The sequence below is a fragment of the Trichophyton benhamiae genome, assembly GCF_000151125.1.
Source record: "Trichophyton benhamiae CBS 112371 chromosome Unknown contig00075.49, whole genome shotgun sequence".
NCBI lineage: Eukaryota > Fungi > Ascomycota > Eurotiomycetes > Onygenales > Arthrodermataceae > Trichophyton > Trichophyton benhamiae.
In genome coordinates, this window is record NW_003315103.1 from 525,143 (window position 1) to 544,523 (window position 19,381).

Genomic DNA, 19,381 nt, shown 5'->3' on the forward strand with positions numbered 1-19,381 from the left:
GGTTGTCAAATTATATATCGTACCTCGATAGTTTCTAGTACTTTTATTACACCTGGGTGTCTTAACGTCCGTAGCTTCCGCAACGCATTCTTTGCAAGTGGAAGATATGACCTATTTTGAAGGATTTCAAAAGTAAATATGCTGCATGAAGAACCGTCTTCCTACATGATCATAGATGGTAATTAGTAATTATTCACCAAATGCTTAGAGGGATAATAATTGTTTAGGTACCTTCTTGGTGGCACTGTGAAGAGTCCATATTGAGTCTCCATTGTCCACTCTGTCGCCGAGAGTATAAGGAAACGAGCTACTCTTTGCAATCGCAGAGGCGACCGCGGACTTTAGGAACTCCATAGCTCCTGGCTAGCAAGCTTTTTGCTACGGTATTGTGTTCTTATGCCGAGTTGTACTCAAGCAAGGGCCAGTTAAGCCGCCAACTGCTTGCACGGAAAAGTTAAAAACCGAATAGACGGGCAGCGGGTTGAGGACGATAACAGGTGTATACCAGCAATAGCCCATAGAGTCGACCGGGGAGCTTCGAAGTCAAGTCGTGCGTGGTTCTCTTGATCGCTATCTAGACGTTGTTATCAAAAAAACTGCCTTCTTAGTTGATACCCGTGCTTCTTCCCAATTCGGTCTAGCGCGTTTGTGTCTGCAGTTTGCGATATAGAGTTTAGTCAGCAGGTACACGCTGAGTCATTGATGGGGTCTATAGCATGATACTACGATAAAGAAATGTGATCAGGGGGGTACAGGGCTAAATATAGGAATGCATCGGAATGAAAGGAGGAATAAGAGTTAAAGAAAAGAGAAATTATTAAATTGATGGTTTGAAGCCATCCAAGTAACTAAGGCTAGTATATAGTAGTTATAGCTAGAGTTGTAACCCCGGTAAATTACCCCAAGCCAAACCAGACCTGTCCCTAGCAGGTAGAAACATTGATATTCAAGCGAGTCGGCATTCGAAAGGAGGCGTCGGAGCAATCAGGCGTTTATCCTCTCTAGAAGGTAGTGCCGGAGCAGGCGACGAAGCCGCCCTTCGTTTTAGCACCAGTATGAGTAATCTCACCAGCCCTGTCGCATTTCCCGGTGATAATAACGCGGTCAGGGCCGGGGGAGCCTTTAGATACCACTTTCAGTCACTGTGTACGTTTTTTTTCTCTCTCTCTCTCTCTCTCTCTCTCTCTCTCTCGAGAAGCGACATAAGATAGGGGTAACTTACCTCCCTTGTATGGGGTCGTCTTCAAGGGAAACTCGTAAAAGGGGCCCCCGAGGCCCTTGAATTTGAACTTCTCGTAGTTCTTATACACATGGGGGTAATTGCCAGCTTTAGTGTGATCCTGGACGTGCTTGCAGGCTGATTCATCGGCAGCCTTGACTTGTTCCTCGGTGTACACGGTTTTGCCGCATTTGATGGCACTGACGGCGACCGCGAAGGTAAGGATGCTGAGGAGCTTCATGGTTGTTTTGAAAAATTTTTGAGATGCATAGGATCGGTTCGAATTGTCTTTTGGATTGATTGAAGAGCTGCTTGGTTGCCTGGAGAGCAAGAGAGGAATAGAGGGATCATCAGGCTCCTTTTATACCTTTGATCTCAACACCGGACAGGCTGATGAGCATCCATGATAGGACGCAACCACGTCCAGAATCAGCCGGCATCCACAAGAGCGAAGTCGGTCTACACCGTGCCATGACGAAGATGCTTAATCCCCGCCTCCGAATGATTTTCCTTCAGGCCGTCCGCCAGGTGGGGAGCTCTTCCGTCCCGGCATGCCGATGGAATCAAACTGCTGGACTCGCCGTGAAGATGGACAGACTATGATCAGACTATGATCTCCCGGATCTCGACGACTGCTAACCCGATACCTTAGCTCAAGGACCATGGCGCATCAGGCGCCTTTTGCTCCCACGTATCCGACAATGCAGCTTGCGCGCCTTAACGAATGTCCCTATGCTGCAGATGCTGGATGGCAGGTCGAAACTCCATTCCACCTGCGACAGCCTGTCGGCTGGCTAGTGCAGACAATCGGTTGGCTTTGCCCTTGTTTTGATTCCACTAACAGCGACAGCAAGTGAGATAAAAGGAGAGATTGGGAGCTATTCCAAATCCGGTCTAGCGCTCTTGTTTCAAGCTAACTAACAACCAACCTCAACATCAGCTTTTTTCGACATTTTCCATCGACCTTTGCATAAGACGTCTGCGAACGAGCGCCCGGTGGCAACCCAAGTGTGCGATAAGATAGGGAGCATATACCCAATGAAGATACCCGTACCCACTAGCTATCTATACATACATACGCCTTTCCAAAGGAAGGTGAAGTCATGTTGATATGAGCTTGTCCAGGTAAGATCGCCCCTTACACCTCCGCCATATATCTCATATATACACGCCTCAATCTCCTATGATGCGAACCTGGTAAAAGGTCAGACTTGGACAAAAAAGACAGACGTGTTGTCAGTTCCCTTGCTGCCTCTCTGGATACGGGTCTCCGAACGACCGGACTGGAAGCCAGCTTGATATCAAGCAGCTGTGCCTCAGACAAGCCTTCGTACTTCTCACCCCCGGTGTCCTCATGCATTTCTTTCAATGAGGGAGACCGTGCAACCTGCTATCCTCAGCTGCAATCCAATGATTCCCCTTCCTGAGTACGGTGCCCACAATATGGCATACATGAACAATTACCGCTATCTGGAGCTCCTGGTCTGCTTCTCCGCCGTGAGGATACAGGAGCTAATGGCAGTGGTTGACAAATTCTAAAAAAAATAAAATAAAAAAATCCATTTAACATACGCTCATGTAACGGGACTTTGGCTCTTGGCTTGGCTCCGATACAGCTTGCTGCCCTCGGAAACCAGGAGCAGCGGAGGTCATATCTACGAGGAGGAACGCGTTGATTTTGAGATGGACCTTCTCGACCCGGCCTGTGTCTAGATTCACGTTTCTGGAGGGTGTCTCTGGGAGCTGATAGCCATGTCTTTGCAAGAATGATGTGCAATTATAACTGAAAAGACCTGAGGAGACTCATAATCATTTTTTCCTGCTTCCCAGTTTCTAGCTAACTACCTTTCAATTACGAGTATGGCTAGCTAACGTGACTTATTCATAGGGTTTACTCTTGCTTTTCGTCGCCTGAATGGTTTCGCAACTGCGAATTGCGAAAATGATGATGGACTATTAGGACCATATAAGTATGAAAACATGACCATTCAATAAAACTACTTCCCCTAATTCAGTTACCGTCAAGTCGTAACATCCACGGGAATATGAATAATCCCAAAATCAGTAATACTAAAACCTCACTTCTTCTGCCCCTGCTTGCTTCTTTTCCTTCATCATCATCACTCCATTCGAGTAGTCCTCAAAACTTCATTCACACCATCTTGCTCCCACTCTCTCCCCACACTGGAAACTTGAAAATCTGAAGCCCGAAAAGTGTCATAGTCATGCCACGAAAGAAACAGAGAAAAAGAAAAATAATAAGAAAAGAAGAACAGATGAAAAACATGGGAAAATCATTCATCAACTCCCCTTCCTCCCTTAAACGATTTTCTCTTGCCACATCCCCATTGATTCGGCCATACCTCTTTCTCCTTATCGGCCGAATAACTGCGTATAAGTTGGCATGATAGCTAGCTAGCTATGCAGGACTAATGGGCGCCTGATGAAATGTTGATAATATCGCTAAGCCATTATGATTGATGCCTTCGCCATCTCCGGATGTTCGATGATGACCGGGTGAACAAGGAAAGTCCGAAGACAAGTTGCAAAATTGATCTAGATTATGCATATAACGGTGGCTGAAGCATAGCAGGCTGTTTGGCGACAAAGATTCAGTCAATGTATACACCAAAGGCATAGAGTAAAGTTTGTATCCGTCAGTTTATCTTCATACTTGATAAATATAGAATCGGTCACAGACACCTATTCAGTCCGATTAGCATACAGTGGAGGTGTTGTGATAAGATACAAGAAATGCCTACCCGTGAAGCCGATAGCGTGAGCCTTGACAAGCGAACGAGACGCCCGGGTAAGTATGCCTTGTTGTGGTAATTGGGGGTCCAGTAAAATTGTGATATGTACGGCACCGTGCGGTACAAGCGGGTGGCAAGCAACTGTGACGTTGGACAGTTAAGGTTGATAGAGCGAGATTGAATGACCGTACATATAGGTAGGGCGTGTTAAGGAAAAAAAGGGATAGAAATCAAGTGGTCTATATTTCACTTGTCACGAGCCACAGTTGTCCGGAAATAGAGGATCATGGAAGTAAACGAACAACACAAATGGTGTGTTATACCGCCAATCTTCGACCTCAGCTTAAGAAGTAGAGTGGTAGAGAAAGTGTGGCTTTCACTTAACTTCTTCAGGGGCTTCGGTTGGATGGACATTTGGGGTAGGGGCGGGAGGCGGGGCGCCTTGCGGTTGCATGGGAGGTGGAGGCCCATGAGGTATTTGATTGAAGTTGTTATTGTTACTGTTATTGTTGTTTTGGGTTTGACTACGGTATTGGTGGTGGGGGTAGTTATGGGCTTGGTGCGGACTAGAGGCAAAGTGAGGGTGTTGCTGGTGGTGGCCAGGACGCATCGGGGGCATATGACCAGGTTGTTGGGGAGGGTAATAGCCTTGTCCTTGCTGTCCGTTCATCGGCATCATGGGCTGAGGCGGAGGTCCTTGCTGGGAGCCTTGGTGCATCATCATGGGTGCCCCACGACTTGGGCTTGGGTACCCGCTATGTGTCTGCATTGGAGGGACATGCTGCGGATAGGCATGGCCAGGGTTAGGAGAAAACATCTGCATGGGAGGGTTATACGGAGTCATGCTCTGCGGTGGCATGTTCATGTATGGACCGTTCGAAGTCTGAGCCATCATAGGAGCAGCTGTGGGCGGGTTAGAGAATTGCGGTCCGGTAGGATAATGGCGCACATGTCCGGGTTGAGGGTAGTACGGAGGCACACCATGCATGGCCATCTGATTGTGTGGTCCAACAGAGTGCTGGTATGCCATGGGAGTGCTGTGCTGAAGCCGAGGGGATGGAAACACTTGAGATGACGATGCAGACATTTGCATACGATGGTGATCATCATAATGCATAGGAGGCTGTTGCGGAGGGATGAGATGAGTTGGTGGTGCAGCTTGTGGCGGCATAGTGTGTGCTGCATGCTGGAGATGATAGGGTAATTGCTGCTGGTGAGGCATCTGAGCATTTAAAGCTCGGGATTGGGGAGAAGCAGATGCAGCGACAACTGGGGGTTTAAACATGTCCGCATAGGTCTTCTTCTCGTTAATGGCGGAGACATCCCAGGTCGGAGCAGTTCTGTAGGCTGGCGGAATGCCTCCGTTAAAGGCATAGTCCTTGGACCCGGCGTCAGTAGCCTCTTTCTTCATGCGCTTTACAGGGTTGAAGCCATTAACGATCAAAGGGCGCTCAGATGCTGGTCGGGGCTTCTTAGAACCAAAGAAGGCTGCTGGGCTCGTAGCTCTTGGAACAGACTGAGGTCGAGTGTTCACAGGAGTAGCGGTGGAAGAACCACCTGCCGCACTGGCAGGGGTGAAGGTGCTGGCGGCCGGGTTAGGCTTGAATTCCATGGCACGAACGTTGAATTTGGTTGACGCAGAAGAAGATGTAGGCGTGTGAGTTGCAGCCTTTGGAGGCCCGTTGCTTGGTCCTTGATCCGCTGCAGAGCTGGTTGGTGGTGGTGGCGGCGGCGGCTGCTGTTGTTGATGCTGTTGCATGCGGGCATCTTGGGTGGGCAATGGTGCTGGAGAATTGCCCATGTTTGCGCCCTTGCGTTGTTGCTGGATCTCGACTAACCGGTGGCTGAGCAAACCTGGGCCACCACGCCCTGAGTGACCTCCTGGATGTTGAAGCTGGCGTCCGCCGTGAGGGCCCATGGGGGTATAACCTTGACGTCCACCACCACGCCCATAACCGCCTTGACGGTCAGGAGTTGCTCCAGGGAGACCGTTTCCGCCTTCATACCGAGAACTTCCAGAGTTACGGGAAGTTGCTTTTGCCTCTGCGGTAACGTTGGTAGAGCCAGCCGATGTAGCAGGAGTACCAGTGGATGGTTTGTTTGGCATGGCAGCATTCTTTTCCTCATGTTGTCTCTTTGCACGCTCGATAATTTCTTCCTGTTTGCTAGGGTCTTTGGCAAGAATGGGGACCAAATCCTTGGGGACAGGTGTGCCTAGTTTGAAGTTCTTGGAAAATTTCATAAGTTCATTCAGTTTGATCGTCCGGTCATACGATGCCTGGTTGCGTCGTCGTTCTTGAAGTTTCATCTTTTCATCATTAGCAAATCGTCGGAAATGATCAAGGACTTCAGTTTCAACATTGGAGGCAGCGTTCTCGCCGCCCGTGCGTGGAGTGGATGAGGCGGCAGATGGCTGAGAAGAAGCGCCAGCTGCAGCGGCCTTGCGCTCTGCCTCGATTGCACCGTTGCTTGCAACGGTCTTGAGACCCTCAGTAGACTTGGAAGCTGCTGCGGGAGCCTTTTCCTTTTCTTTTTCCTGCTGGGTGATGGCCTTTCCGGTGGTCTCCTTGGGCTGAGTGGGAGTTTTGGTCTGGCTGTCAGGGCGAGCGAGCTGGGCAGAAATGATAGCAGGGTCAACGGGAGCACCGGGAACAGTTGGCTGACCAGTTGGAGGTCGTCTTGCAGGAGGCATATACTTGTTGGGCTGTCCGGTGGGCAAGGGAGCAACGACATCACGTCTGACACCGGAATACTTTGCTTCTTCATCAGTATCGTCTTGTTGGTGGACATGGCCTCGTTCCTCGCGCATGTGAGCGTTATCTGTATCGGCGGATTCGATTTCACGTGCGATCCTAGCAGCTTCAGCTTCCTTGCGTTTGTAGGATGGATCTGAGCGGTCAATGCGAGTGGTGTATATATTTTCATCGTAGCTTGATGTGGCACCGAAGAGTCGAGCATTAGTTTCGAACTGATCCCACCCTGCAGTTCCCGAGCTCTCTGGAGCCCAGTCGAGGGTTGCGTCAGTCCCGCTTGGTTCCCAGCGTTGCAGCTGTCTTTCACGGCCTGGCTGATTGCCGGAGATATCTGTGTCTGTGCGGAAGCCGGAAGAGGCACCTGTATCGTTATTAGTACGGAAGAGGTATATAATGATAAAACTCGAGAAGCGGCCCTTTTTACATACCATTCTGGTCCTTGGCTACCACTCCAGAAGTGGACAGCGATTGGATATCTAAGCAGGTGATATCTTGAACATCGATCAGTAATTGGTGATCTGAGCCGGAGCCAACATATGAAGGTTCATTCTGGCTGACACCGTTCGATTGTGCGGAATCCGATTCTGATGGGGGACGACGGGCCATCTTGAGGATTAATATGGTTTCATTAGACTCTAGAGTTGAACCGGAGAAGATTCCAGTGAACTTCTCGCCGTCTTTCATGGTAAGGGATACGTTGCTTCCCTGTGTTCTGTTAGCTTCGTACGTAATGGAGTTTGGCGGAGGAGAACGTACGATGGCGGCTGTGAGAAGGAAGATAAGGCGGTCGTGTGCGTGCTGATCCGGAGTAGACGACTCCTTGGACGCCGGGCTGGGAGAGACGACAGATTTCCTCCCTGAAGCGGCTCCATTCTGCTGTGGATATGCGTTTGATGGTTTTTGTGTAGTTGGATTGATGTTCTGAGTCCAAGCTTTCTGCGAGCTAGGCCGTCTGGTATCAAAAGTCAGCACAGCTCAACATATTATGTAGCACATCACAAGCAAATGACATAATAAGTATATAGAAGCCGAAAACGAGCTGAGACGCATTATCAAACAGAGAAAATGATAACAGTATACCGATTGAAATAATGACCAGAAAAAAAAAAAAATTAAAGATAAAAAAAAAAAAGAAAGAAAGAAAGAAAAAAGAACACACCTTTGACCGCCATCGACAGGACTCCCAGATTGACGACGACTAAGATCTGGTCCCTTGACACCGGACGAGGGACGCCCGGCAGCTCTCGAGGCCATTGTATTTGGGGAAACAGAGGAGTTTAGCGGCGTGGAAGCAGCTCCGTTGGAGGGCAAAGAGTTGACATTATTATTATTATTGACGGTGGACGCCATGCCTCAAGAAGCGCACAGCAGTCGAGCTGGGTCGACCGGCGGCAAAGCAGCAGCTGGAGAAAGGCACAACGGCCTGCCGGCAGAGAAACACCCACACGATGGCCTCTCTCACCTCTCTTCTTGTCTTCTACCGTCCGTCTGTCTGCCGTCTCTCGTCTGCTGTCCGGCGTAGGGAGGAGGTCGTCGTGCTGTCCGCTGGCGAACTAGGAGCGGCGGCCCTGCGGTCTCAGGGCGACGCAGCAAGCAGAACAGCCTCAGTCAGGTGCGACGAGGCCAGCTTGCGGGAGCGGAGGAGTCTCTGTCTCTGCGGTGTCTGCAGTCCGATGTCTGCGGTCTCGTCCTAGGGGGGTTGGTCGTTGGTGCTGGCGTCTGCGGTTTTTGGTTTGTGTTTGAAGGTGACGAAGAAGAAAAGAAGTCGAAAGTTGGAGCGAGGAAAAGGCTGGGCGCGGCGTGACCGTACCATACGCCGTCTTCCTTAGCAGTTATTATTTACCAGCAGCAGAGCTCCCCAGCCAGCTGGCCATGCAGGGTGCCTTTTGGACGGAGCAGCAGGCCGAAGATCCCTCCCACGCCGACTGTCTGCCTGCGCCTTCGCTGCCCTGCTTTTTTCGGCGCTCGTCTGCCTGCCTTCTGCCTGTCGGTGTCCTAGTGCCTCAGTGCCTCAGTGCCTCAGTGCCTCAAGCGTCCGCTGTGTCCGCTGTGGCCAGAGGCCAAAGGGGGAGACCGTCCAAGGAGGGCGTAACTTTGGATTACCGTCACGATACACATCATGTGACTGCTTAGCTAATCACCACCTCCCCCCGTCGACGTCAACTCTCGAAATAACAAGCGAAAAAGGCGACGCAGCAACGAAGACGCCGCAGACAAGACAGACAGAGCCGGACGAGCCGAGTCGGGACGGGCGATGAGCAGCTGAGGAGCCTCGCGCTGGACTTGTTTTCTTTTGCAGTCGTTGCTTTTTCCGCGCTTCGTCAGGCTAGGTCTTGCGGCCTGATCTATCTCTCCCTGCCAGCATCCACTACTACTACCACCACCACCACTGCCACCACTGCCAGCCGCCAGCATCGCCAGCAAGCATCGCCAGCAGCGCTCCAGAGCCGGCCACGGGAGTCCTCCGCTTGACGGTCCCATGAATCCGCCATAGACGCCCTCGCAGATCGCCTTGTCCGTTTATATACCTTGCTGACTCCCTCCAGAGATGGACACATACTCGTCCGCCATGGCTCGAGGAGCTACCCCCAGACGCTCGCCTGGCTCCGAGCAGGGCCACTACTCCAAGACATCGCCTTCGTCTTCTGGCTCTGTCCTGGGCTCGGGAGACGCGAGCCAGGCGCCAGGTGCCCGAGTCTCGTCGGCGTCAAAGGCCTCGTCGACCAGAAGCAATGTAAGTAGTGCTAATTTATTTACGGTGGCTGGGGATACGCCAGGGGGGTAAAATGGTTGAAGTGACTGACTGACCGATCGATATTGCAGGCCGACAAGCAGCTCTCGCAGATAGAAAAGAGTGTCACGCATCTCCTGGTAGCGACGAAGCAGCTTCTTGAGATGTTGACGCAGTGGTCGCGAAAACAGGCCAAGGAAACCGAAGTCTCTGATGTATACGTGCGGCTCGGGTACGAATTCAACCTGGCCTGCCGGGCCTTCAGCGCCATTGGTATGGATACCGCTGACCTGGGGCCCGTGCCTGACCTGCTACGCACCATCCTCGAGGATACGCTCAGCCAGGATGCCTCACCCCAGAGCCTCGACCGATACCTGCCCAAGATCCGAGATATCATCATCAACCTCCTCCACGGCCTCAAGAGGAAACAGGCAAAGCTACGGTCTCGACAGGCAAAGGAAGGTAAAGCGTTACCTCCGCGGCAAGGAAGCTCCGGGAGCTTTGAACTCGGTGATGGAGCCCCCCAGCAACAGGGTCTAGAACATTCCTCCTCGACTGCCACACAATCGCCCCAGAAACGGTCCATGGGCAGCCATCGTCAGGTGGGAGGGCCCTACGATGAAGACCAGGTTTCCGTCTCATCTCGTACCAAGTCTCCCTCCCCCTGGCCGGGTGACCGTCCTGCAGGGGCCAGCTTTTCTGAGCGGGAAGCAGGCAGGCAGGAGGCCCAACGGTCCCTCGTCCAGTCGTCAGCCACCACCTCGTCTTCACTGTCGAGCTTCACAATGCAGAACATGCCTGTCGTGCCGCCACATGGCGACCCAGAAACACAGCAGCAGCAGCAGCCCAAACGGCCCGAGTCTCCCTCTTATAACGCAAATAACTTCCCCCACCCACCGCCTCCTCTTCCTCCCACTTCAAAGCAAAACGACGCCATCGGCATGTTACAGAGAAGCGGCGAGCTCGAGAGGCGAGCTTCACGCAGGTTTTCTGCTTATCAGATTCAGAAACACCTTGGCGGCTCACCCAGCGGCATCCCGGTCCTCCCTCCAGCGCAGAACTCGCCCATTCCAAACCGGGGCCAGGATGTGCGTGAGTCCATGAACGCCGTCCGTCTACGAGGGCCCCACTTGCACGACCGCCAACGGTCGAGAAATCGGCTTGCCGGCGCCTCCTTGGATAAAACTGCATCTCCGGCTAGCCACGACGCCGCGGCGGCGCACATTAAGCTAGATCCGAATGCGGCTGAGTCCGTGGCGTCTAGCCCCTTAGCAAGAACACCAACCGATAAGCTTCGATCCCAAAGAGAGTTTGATAGCCCATCTGCTCCAGGCTCATCATTGCCGGGAGGTCTACCACAAATTGCCGAACAGGACTCGTTGTCACCTCCACAAGAGCACAGAAAAGCTGATGGCCATGCTCCAATACCTCGGAGCCACCTAGATAAGCCGCTCCCATCTCCTTCTACACCTCTACAGTCCCACAGACCGGACTATACCCCAGAACACTCCCCGCCCCCAACAAAAGATCTCACCCTGTTTCTACAGTACAAGAGCAAAATAAAGAAGTACGTTCTTCCCGAGGGCTACTCTGGCCTAACCATAGCCCGGCTCCAGCTTGCTTTTATCGAAAAATTTGCATGGAACACCCATAGCAACGGCGCAGACCTGCCCGAGATATATATACAAGATCCCGTCTCTGGTATTCGTCATGAACTCGAAGACCTGCGGGATGTCAAAGATAGATCTGTCCTTGTGCTTAACGTTGAGGTTTTGGACGAAGTTAGAAAGCATTTTGACGAGAGTGTTGGAGGCATTCGAAGCATCGTCGAGAGCGTCAGGGATGTCATTGACGGACATGGCACCTCGATCCAACGCCTTATTGACCGCCAGCAGGAAACCTCAAAGGAGATATCACGGCTTGCTGCTCCTGGTGGCATGTCGGCTGCCCTTCCTGGCTCAAGACCAGCCGCTGGCGGCGCAGGAGGCAAAACTTCCGAGATCCAAGCCCTGCGTGACGACCTTGCCTCCCTCCGCCAGACATATTCGACATTCTCGTCGGATATCACCTCGTCCATGGCAAATATCCGAGCCAAGGCAAAACAGGTCAAGTCTGCGGCTGTAGATGCAGTCGTTCCCTCGTTCGAAGGTGGCTCTGGCGCCGGCCACGCACGTGTCCAGGCGGGCAAGAAAGAACTCGCTGATGAATCAGAGAAACTGGTCGCTCGTGTGGATGACCTGCAAGACCTTGTTGAAGACCTACGCAAGGATGTGGTCACTCGTGGAGTCAGACCATTACCACGCCAGCTCGAGGCCGTTGGCCGAGACATCAGCGCGGTGACCAAGGAGCTCAAGAAGATGCAAGACTTCCTGAAACGCGAGAAACCCATCTGGACCAAGATCTGGGAGAAAGAACTCCAACTCGTTTGCGAAGAGCGAGACCAGCTGACTATGCAAGAGGATCTCGCCGTAGATCTAGAAGACGACCTCGAAAAGGCCACGCAGACTTTCGCTCTCGTTGAGCAGGCTACCAAACAACAAGCTCTTGAAAGTTCGGGATCAAACCCCAACAACATTGCTGTGCGCAACGTGTCACGGACTCTTAACCCGAACATCGACCCTGCAGATGCAAAGGACAGCGTGCTCGGTGAAGTTCGTGCTCTTCAACCCAACCACGAATCCCGCCTGGAGGCCATTGAGCGAGCCGAAAAGGCACGCCAGAAAGAACTAGAGAGCCGGCGAGGCGGCGAGTTCCAAAAGGAATTAAGCAATTTCGTGGGCGCTAATAAGCTCAAGAGTACGGGCGGCTTCGAGGAGCTCGAACGAGTCCGTAAGGAGAAAGAAGAGAGCATCCGAAGAGAAGTCTGGGAGCGCATGCAGGGCCTCCTCCCAGCCGAACCAGAGATGATTGCCGCCAACGGCGAAAATGAGGAGCCAGAGCAACTCGAATCCAACTCTGCAGACGACCAACATGCACCGCCCAGCGATGATGTCGAAGAGAAAAATGATGCCCCAGATACTAACGATGATGCTGCCCATGCCGGTGGCAAACGTGACTCTACGGGCAACCAGTCTGATAGACGTTCTTCAGGCCATCGATTATCCGATACACCTGGTATGTCGGATCAAACTGCATAAACAAAGAAAAACAACAACGCAAGACAGTATCTCTCCGTGTGTTCTATATACAGTGCTATGTTCTGATATATTTATTGTACGACTTCAGTTTCATCCGGTAAAAAGCGCTCCTCCTGGCTCACTGCCATCTTCTCCTCCTAAACCATCCTGCACCCTCCACCTATCCACCCATGCATTCACCCTTACGCCCGTTCGTCGCTTGACCTCGCCGCCTCGCCCTTTTGTTAGCCCATAGCATACACCCAGCAAGCGACACACCGCGCCGCCCATTATACCAGGGGTTCTATCATTTCATTGGATTCCTCTTTTTTCTTTCCATTTTACTTTAGTCTTTTCTAGCTTTCTCTTTAGTCCGATGATTGATCCACTCACTCATCAAACTACACCTATTCCCTGCCCCATTTCCATTTGGTCTCCCTTCTTTCACTGCTACCGACTGACTATATATGGTCTACCTACCCATTCCTCGCATGTCTATTATTTTGTACGTGTTACCTTTACGAGACGATTCTGTTCCCCATGTCCGATACCCAATTTCATTGTTTACCGTTTGCTCTCTTCATTTTATACTTGCTTCGTCGATACATCTTGCTTTGTTTTGGAAATTCTGGCTTGGTTAAATAATTTTTTTCGTATTGGCCACCGCGAAGGGGGAATCGATCGATCCACTCTCCTTGTTTATTCAACTTTGGCTTCTTTTCTGGATGTACATTTGTTCACCTTCTGTAGAAATTGCTGTCATTCACATAATCTTTAACTCTTCACTTTTGGGTGAAAGAATGTAAATATTGAGATTGGTCTGACGTCACTCAATCTAGCTACCGAAGCTCTCAATTTTAGTTGGGCTTCGTCTTTTCAGGGATCCTAAACATGGGTCAATCCGTCTCCGCACGGCTGTTTCATCAAAACGTCCACGGCGAATAAAAGAGCCCCTTTGAGCTTGTGGACGAGCCAAATAAATAATATAATTAAAAGCTGGACCTTGGTGGCGTTTTTCTGTTTGTTTCCCCTACATCCTTTTTTCGCCGAGCTGGGGACGAAACCATGCACCGCGGCCGATTTGCGGTGTACAGCTGAATTAAAACACATTTGCGCACACAAGATGCAGCAGAGAAGCAGCTGCGTAACACAACAAAGACGGAGATGTTCATCGATACTAGGCCATATGTTTGATATATCTCGTCTCTTGGTTATTTTTGTTCTTTTGGTTTGTTTCCCTCCAGTGCAAGCGGTGGCTGGGAACAGCCTTGATGGCCGGGATTTCACCAGCAACAACAGCTCAGCCGCAAATGGAGTGATACCAGCAAAATGTGACCATGGCGAAGGAGAATACCCATTTCTAGTGCGGAAGATGTCGGATGATCCTGGACAGAAGTTCTTTGGTCATTACTGGAGTCTCGATAGCATTGTTTCTTCTGGTGAAGATGCAGAACGTCCCAGAGACAAAATTTCGCTAAATGCTCGATCACCGCTTCTCTTACATTCTTACCCGCTACCAGTGGCTGGCCGGTCTGTTCTCGGAAAGCGAGGCTTCGAGTGCCCGGCCGGAAGTGCACCATGTACATCCATAAATCGTCCAAAGAGCTGCTGCCAGACGGGGGACGTCTGCCTAATCGTAAAAGACACCGGGTTAGGCGACGTCGGTTGCTGTCCAAGAGGTCAGGACTGTTCAGGTCAACTCATCTCTTGTCCTAAAGGATATACCACCTGTCCGGCCAACTTAGGTGGTGGCTGCTGTACGCCAGGATATACATGTGTCGCTGAAGGCTGTCTGCTAGTCACGACTACTACGGTGATAATTACACTACCATCATCAACTATAACAACGGTATCGACTATCAGCCATACGACTATTGCACCACCGCCTCCACCTCCATCGACAACCGAAACAGCGCCTACAGTTTTACCGCCTGGCCGTCCTACTTCGAACCCATCAACTTCTACTGCCAGCATCCCGGATCTGTGCCCTATTGGATTTTATGCCTGCAGCGCCGTATATGGCGGTGGATGTTGCCAAACAGGACGAAATTGCGAAACAACCTCCTGTCCAGTCACCGCATCTTTGACCACAGTGGAAAGCAATGGAGTCACTGTTGTGATTCCTGTAAACACTACCCCCAACTCAGCATCTGCTACGGCTACCAGGAGATGTGCAGATGGATGGATGAGCTGTCCACCAAATGATGGGGGAGGGTGTTGCCCGAATGGATATCAATGCGGAGAAGTTAGTTGCACTGCCTCTGCTACTAACATCGGTACCGCAGTGATTGGTAAAGCGCAGCCAGGCAATTCTGGCAGTCGATTTTCGCCAACAATATATACATGGATGATAAGCTTGATTATATGCGTCCTTTTGTTATGAGAGGGCATCTAAACAAGGATTTGCGATAAGAGATGATATCTGCTTCCACTTTTACTTGGCTAATCTTTGCAGTTGGTCTTTTTGCACTCATTCTTCTTCAAAGTTACGTTTATACGAATGTATGTCTAATGCTTCCATGGCGAGAATGACGATAGAGTATATAAATTGATAAGAATAGAAATGACATATCCGAAGTAACAAGTAAAAAAGAGATAACAACGCTGTCTAGGGCGTATCTTCTATCAAATCTATAGTAGCCGCCCCAATTCTATGACAAGTGATTGTATATCGTGAAGATTCTAGATATCCTCAGATGCTCCACCGCAAACAAAAAAAAAAACATCGAACTTGAACACAACCGCAGGCCCATAATAAGTAAGGTATATCAACCAAGAGGGGAGAAAAGAAATACTAGGTATATCGAAGCCGTAGCTTTTGCAAGAAAATTAAAGCTTGCTTTTCTCATTCTTCACCAAGGTGTTGCTCATTGGGTAAGGATCGAAGGTTAGCTCGTTAAGAGGGTTCTCTTCACTTGCGCGGCGGAACAGATCCTCGTAAACCTTTCCGTCAAATCTGCCGAGGGAGCTATCAAGCTGCCAGTCAGGGAACTTCCACGAATCAACGAGGCGGACGGCATGAGGACGGATTTCGTCGAGCAGCCTCATGACAGCCTTAGTGCGGGTAAGGATAATCTGTCTTGTGGTGACGGCTCCGGAGGTGAAGAAGTCAGCCGATTCACGCTCGAGGGTATGTAGGGAGTGAAGACGGAAGAGTTTTCGAAGGATGTCCAATGTTGGCTCGTCAATTCCTAGGGAGGCAGCAACCTCGGCAGAAGAGCCAGATGGGAAGACAGCTTCGTAGAAGTTCTTGACAACAAGGTACTGAGAGTGAGCGGTGGAGAGTCTCCAGAAGTCAACAAGGAGGCTGTTCCAGGATCGCTTCTCGACGTCACGGTGCTTAAGGGCCTCGAAGGTCAGGTAGGCTGCTCTCCAGGCGAATGCGGCGACAATGTCAGCGTCGTTTTCGAGAATGTCGAAAGCGGCACCGGTCTCGCGGCGTGAGAGATAGGATTGAAGGATAGCACAGGTATCGTTGTTGGCTGGTTTGCCGACAAAGACGGATCGGGCAGATTTAAGGAGCTATGTATATGTTAGCTATTGGAACCCTGCTGAGGAGGATATAAAGAAACTCACATAGCGGGCAACCTGCTGGGTCAGCATGTAGTTGTCACCTTCCCAGGTAGTGTTGGGCAAGTAGTCAGAGTACCAGGGTCCAATGCCGCTATGGCTGCTGTATCCATGACCACCACATGCACGACGGCAAACTTCCAAACCTTCAGCAGCAATGGTGCTTGCTAGGGCCTTAAGACCACAAGAAGTAGCATGGAGATCGGCCAAGAGATCGGCACCAGGGTTCAGCTCCTCGGGACCAGCGCCCCTGCCGCTTGCCTGGTTGCTGGCAGACTTCTTCATGATGGCCTGGTTGTGATTGTATAGTGCCATCATGCCACGGCCGCTAAAGTGTAGGGCGAAGGTGGCGGCCAACAAGGGGAACAGGCGAATCTGTACCATCTTGTAGTCGAGGACCTGGTTCTCGCCAGGTGCGTTTGCAGGAGCATCACGGTCCTGGAACTGTCTTCGGACAGCGCAGTATCTAGTAGCAATGGTAACACCGCGGGCAAGGACACCGCCAGATTGAAGGACAATGGTGGATCGGACCCAGGTGAGTGTGCCGTAGATCAGGGATGGGGAGGCAGGTCGAACATATTTGTTGGTATTGGGGTCGACGCCGGAGAAGCGAGCCAACATGTTGATATGGGGGATCTTGACTTTGTTGAAGAGCAGGAATCCATTGTCCATGGTGCTAAGGGATGTCAGCCAACCAGAACCTCCAGTAGGAGGAAAGCAGAGTATACTCACTTGTAGCCGAACTTAGGGCCAATGTCACCAACGTGGACGTTCTCAAGTGGCTCATGAGTCTTGAGATCTCGAATCTGAACCACGAATGGATGAGGTCCATAGTTCTTCCCGTTGATATAAAGCTGGGCCATGACAACTGCATGGTTGGCAGTTCTTCCAAGTGAACCAATCCACCACTTCGCCGCAGTCAGGGACGGGGAGTGAATAGTGAAGGTCTTGTCCTCTGGATTCCAGGTAGCAGTGGTCTCGAGGCCTCTGACGTTTGAGCCATGGGCAAGCTCAGTCTGAGCGTAGCATCCAATGATTTCATATCTCTCAGCTGGCTCCAAGAAGAGCTTGTGCTGCTCCGGAGTGCCTTGATTTCGGAGGGTAACCTAAACATCCGGTTAGAAAAGCGCAATTGGCAATAGATATGCAAATAGGGGGGCCAATTGATCTCCTCTTACCAGGAACATGGATGCATGGAGGCCGTATGGAGTTGGTTCACTGATCAGGTTGTTGGCCATGATAAAGTCATCCTCGGACCAGTTATGCTGCCTCTTCAGCTGCTCTAGACGTTTTGCCCGTGCAAGCGCTTTCTTGACCCGTTCAACTCGTCCAAGAGAGTGGTTCTGGGACTTATCAAAGACTTCTTCATGCTGGATGAGGGAAAGGATACGGTCCTGTCTCTCAAGCACTTCTTTGGTATGCAGCAGCTCTGCCAGCTTATCAACGGAGATATTGGACTGACCTCTCTCATGCTTGAGGAGTTCCGAGCCCTGAGGGCCAGCTGGGGTCAGCTTTTTCACCCAGTCCGGAGAAGAGACCATGGTGATAATATATATAAAAAGGAGTTCGGACAACAATTAGAGCGAAGCAAGGGAACGGACAAAAGCTGGGGAGCTGGGGAACAAAAAGGAAGAAACTGGGGGAGGAGGGAGCGAGGGAGAGAGGACCCAGATATAAGAACCAGAAGACAAGAGACGAGCAACGCCTTTTGATCACAAGATGCCGGCTCCTCTTCTGCGTCTCCTGGGCGAATCTTTGGGATTTCACGATAAGCGGAAGCTCCAGGAAGACGAAAAAAAGATGCCGAGGTAGAAATTTGCTTAGCTAAGCATAAGCGCCCCCCTATTTTTCTTTTTCTCCGGCGACGAGCGAAGCCTTAACACGCCTGCAGGGGACGGACGCAAGGAAAAGACCATCCGGCGAGGTTTTAGGCGCTGGAAGTCTCTAGCGCAGTGCTTCTTCATCACGAGCTTCTTCCCTGCACCGAGCTTCGCATGCATGACGTTAACGGTTCGGAGATCCGTCGGGTGGTCTGCGTCTTTATACGGAGCGGCGAGCAGTCGGTGGTCCTACTCTACCAGTGGAAGCATATGTACAGGATGCATGGGAATATGGAATGGCCTGTAGCGTAACTAGAATACTCACAATTGATCTTTCATGCATCATTTCTGCTGTTGTTATTGCCGTTGCTGCTGCTCGCCGGCGTCTCGGGTTAACGATCTGATATCGGCTCACCTTCCGCATCAAAGCTGGCAGGCCTCGCTTTACCTTCCCTGCAAGCATCTTCCGGATAAACTATATCCCTTCATTATTAGGTAAGCTGTCGCCAAGCCAACACGCCAAAAGGGGAAAAGCGCAAAAATACGACAACGTCCAACAAGTCATTTTGATATTTCGTTGTTTTGCCTGCTATCATCAACTTTCGGTCCGCAAGCAAGCCGGCGTCCCAGCGATATCTCAGCCTTTCCTCCTCGTGGATGGTCTCTTAAAGGCTGCCCTGTTTCAAGACCGTACCGGCTCTCTACCTGGCATCCGTCAATTGGGGCCGAACCGGGACAAAAAATCGGCGTCAAAAAACCGACCTCATCTAAACTAGCTGCTCCCCGCTACTGGCTGCTCACCCCGTCCAGCCCTGATTGCAGCCCATTGCATCGCATTTAGATCCTATACCCGGCACTCTACGGACACTTGAAGACAACGACAATGTCAGCGCGCGCTCTCTCCCTCCCCGTCCGCTCGCGGTGCCTGCTCCGTACTCCACAACATGCTCGGTTCTCAACCCGGACATCACTGCTCGGTGCCGGAGGCCACTATGATCCACCAACCGGATGGCTCTTTGGCGTCAAGCCAGGTCACAAATACGTCAAGGAAGGCTGGGAGACTATCTTCTACTATGGTTTCTTTGGAAGCTTCCTCGTTGCCGGCATTGCCTACGTCTTCAAGCCAGACACCTCGTATGTTAATCTACATATATTCCTTATTTAGCCGGCATTACTAACACCAATTGATTATCAGGATACAAACATGGGCTCTGGAAGAGGCACGAAGAAGACTCGAAAAAGAAGGTATCTTGGAGGACCCCGACAAAGTCCAGAAACAATGATTCCCTCCCTCTAAACCGGATATGAATCTGCCCAGCTTCTAGATATTGGTTGATTGATTGTTGTTGTTGTTGCTGCGACTGCTCTTGTTGTATATATGCCTGTTTCTTCTTTGCCCTGGAGGATAATGGAATTTGC

At 51.0% G+C, this 19,381-nt stretch overlaps 6 protein-coding genes across 6 annotated transcripts; 3 read left to right on the forward strand and 3 right to left on the reverse strand.

Annotated features, from left to right (window-relative positions):
* Positions 1-1,139: 1,139 nt before the first annotated feature.
* ARB_08047 (uncharacterized protein) lies at positions 1,140-1,460 on the reverse strand (the record flags this gene model as incomplete). The annotated part of the gene is made up of 1 exon (XM_003013889.1): positions 1,140-1,460. One exon carries the CDS (start codon positions 1,458-1,460, stop codon positions 1,140-1,142), a length of 321 nt encoding a protein of 106 aa, XP_003013935.1.
* A 2,888-nt stretch (positions 1,461-4,348) lies between these two features.
* Positions 4,349-8,075, reverse strand: ARB_08048 (uncharacterized protein; the record flags this gene model as incomplete). The annotated part of the gene is made up of 3 exons (XM_003013890.1): positions 4,349-7,086; positions 7,154-7,661; positions 7,806-8,075. The coding sequence occupies 3 exons, from the start codon at positions 8,073-8,075 to the stop codon at positions 4,349-4,351; spliced, it is 3,516 nt and encodes a 1,171-aa protein (XP_003013936.1).
* Positions 8,076-9,273: 1,198 nt separating this feature from the next.
* ARB_08049 (uncharacterized protein) lies at positions 9,274-12,734 on the forward strand (the record flags this gene model as incomplete). The annotated part of the gene is made up of 3 exons (XM_003013891.1): positions 9,274-9,459; positions 9,549-12,570; positions 12,682-12,734. 3 exons carry the CDS (start codon positions 9,274-9,276, stop codon positions 12,732-12,734), a joined length of 3,261 nt encoding a protein of 1,086 aa, XP_003013937.1.
* Positions 12,735-13,695: 961 nt separating this feature from the next.
* ARB_08050 (GPI anchored protein, putative) lies at positions 13,696-14,955 on the forward strand (the record flags this gene model as incomplete). The annotated part of the gene is made up of 2 exons (XM_003013892.1): positions 13,696-14,152; positions 14,318-14,955. The coding sequence occupies 2 exons, from the start codon at positions 13,696-13,698 to the stop codon at positions 14,953-14,955; spliced, it is 1,095 nt and encodes a 364-aa protein (XP_003013938.1).
* A 446-nt stretch (positions 14,956-15,401) lies between these two features.
* On the reverse strand, positions 15,402-17,683 carry ARB_08051 (acyl-CoA oxidase, putative; the record flags this gene model as incomplete). The annotated part of the gene is made up of 4 exons (XM_003013893.1): positions 15,402-16,094; positions 16,149-16,818; positions 16,875-17,248; positions 17,321-17,683. 4 exons carry the CDS (start codon positions 17,681-17,683, stop codon positions 15,402-15,404), a joined length of 2,100 nt encoding a protein of 699 aa, XP_003013939.1.
* Positions 17,684-18,845: 1,162 nt separating this feature from the next.
* Positions 18,846-19,245, forward strand: ARB_08052 (uncharacterized protein; the record flags this gene model as incomplete). Its single annotated transcript, XM_003013894.1, has 2 exons — positions 18,846-19,096; positions 19,158-19,245. The coding sequence occupies 2 exons, from the start codon at positions 18,846-18,848 to the stop codon at positions 19,243-19,245; spliced, it is 339 nt and encodes a 112-aa protein (XP_003013940.1).
* Positions 19,246-19,381: the final 136 nt, after the last annotated feature.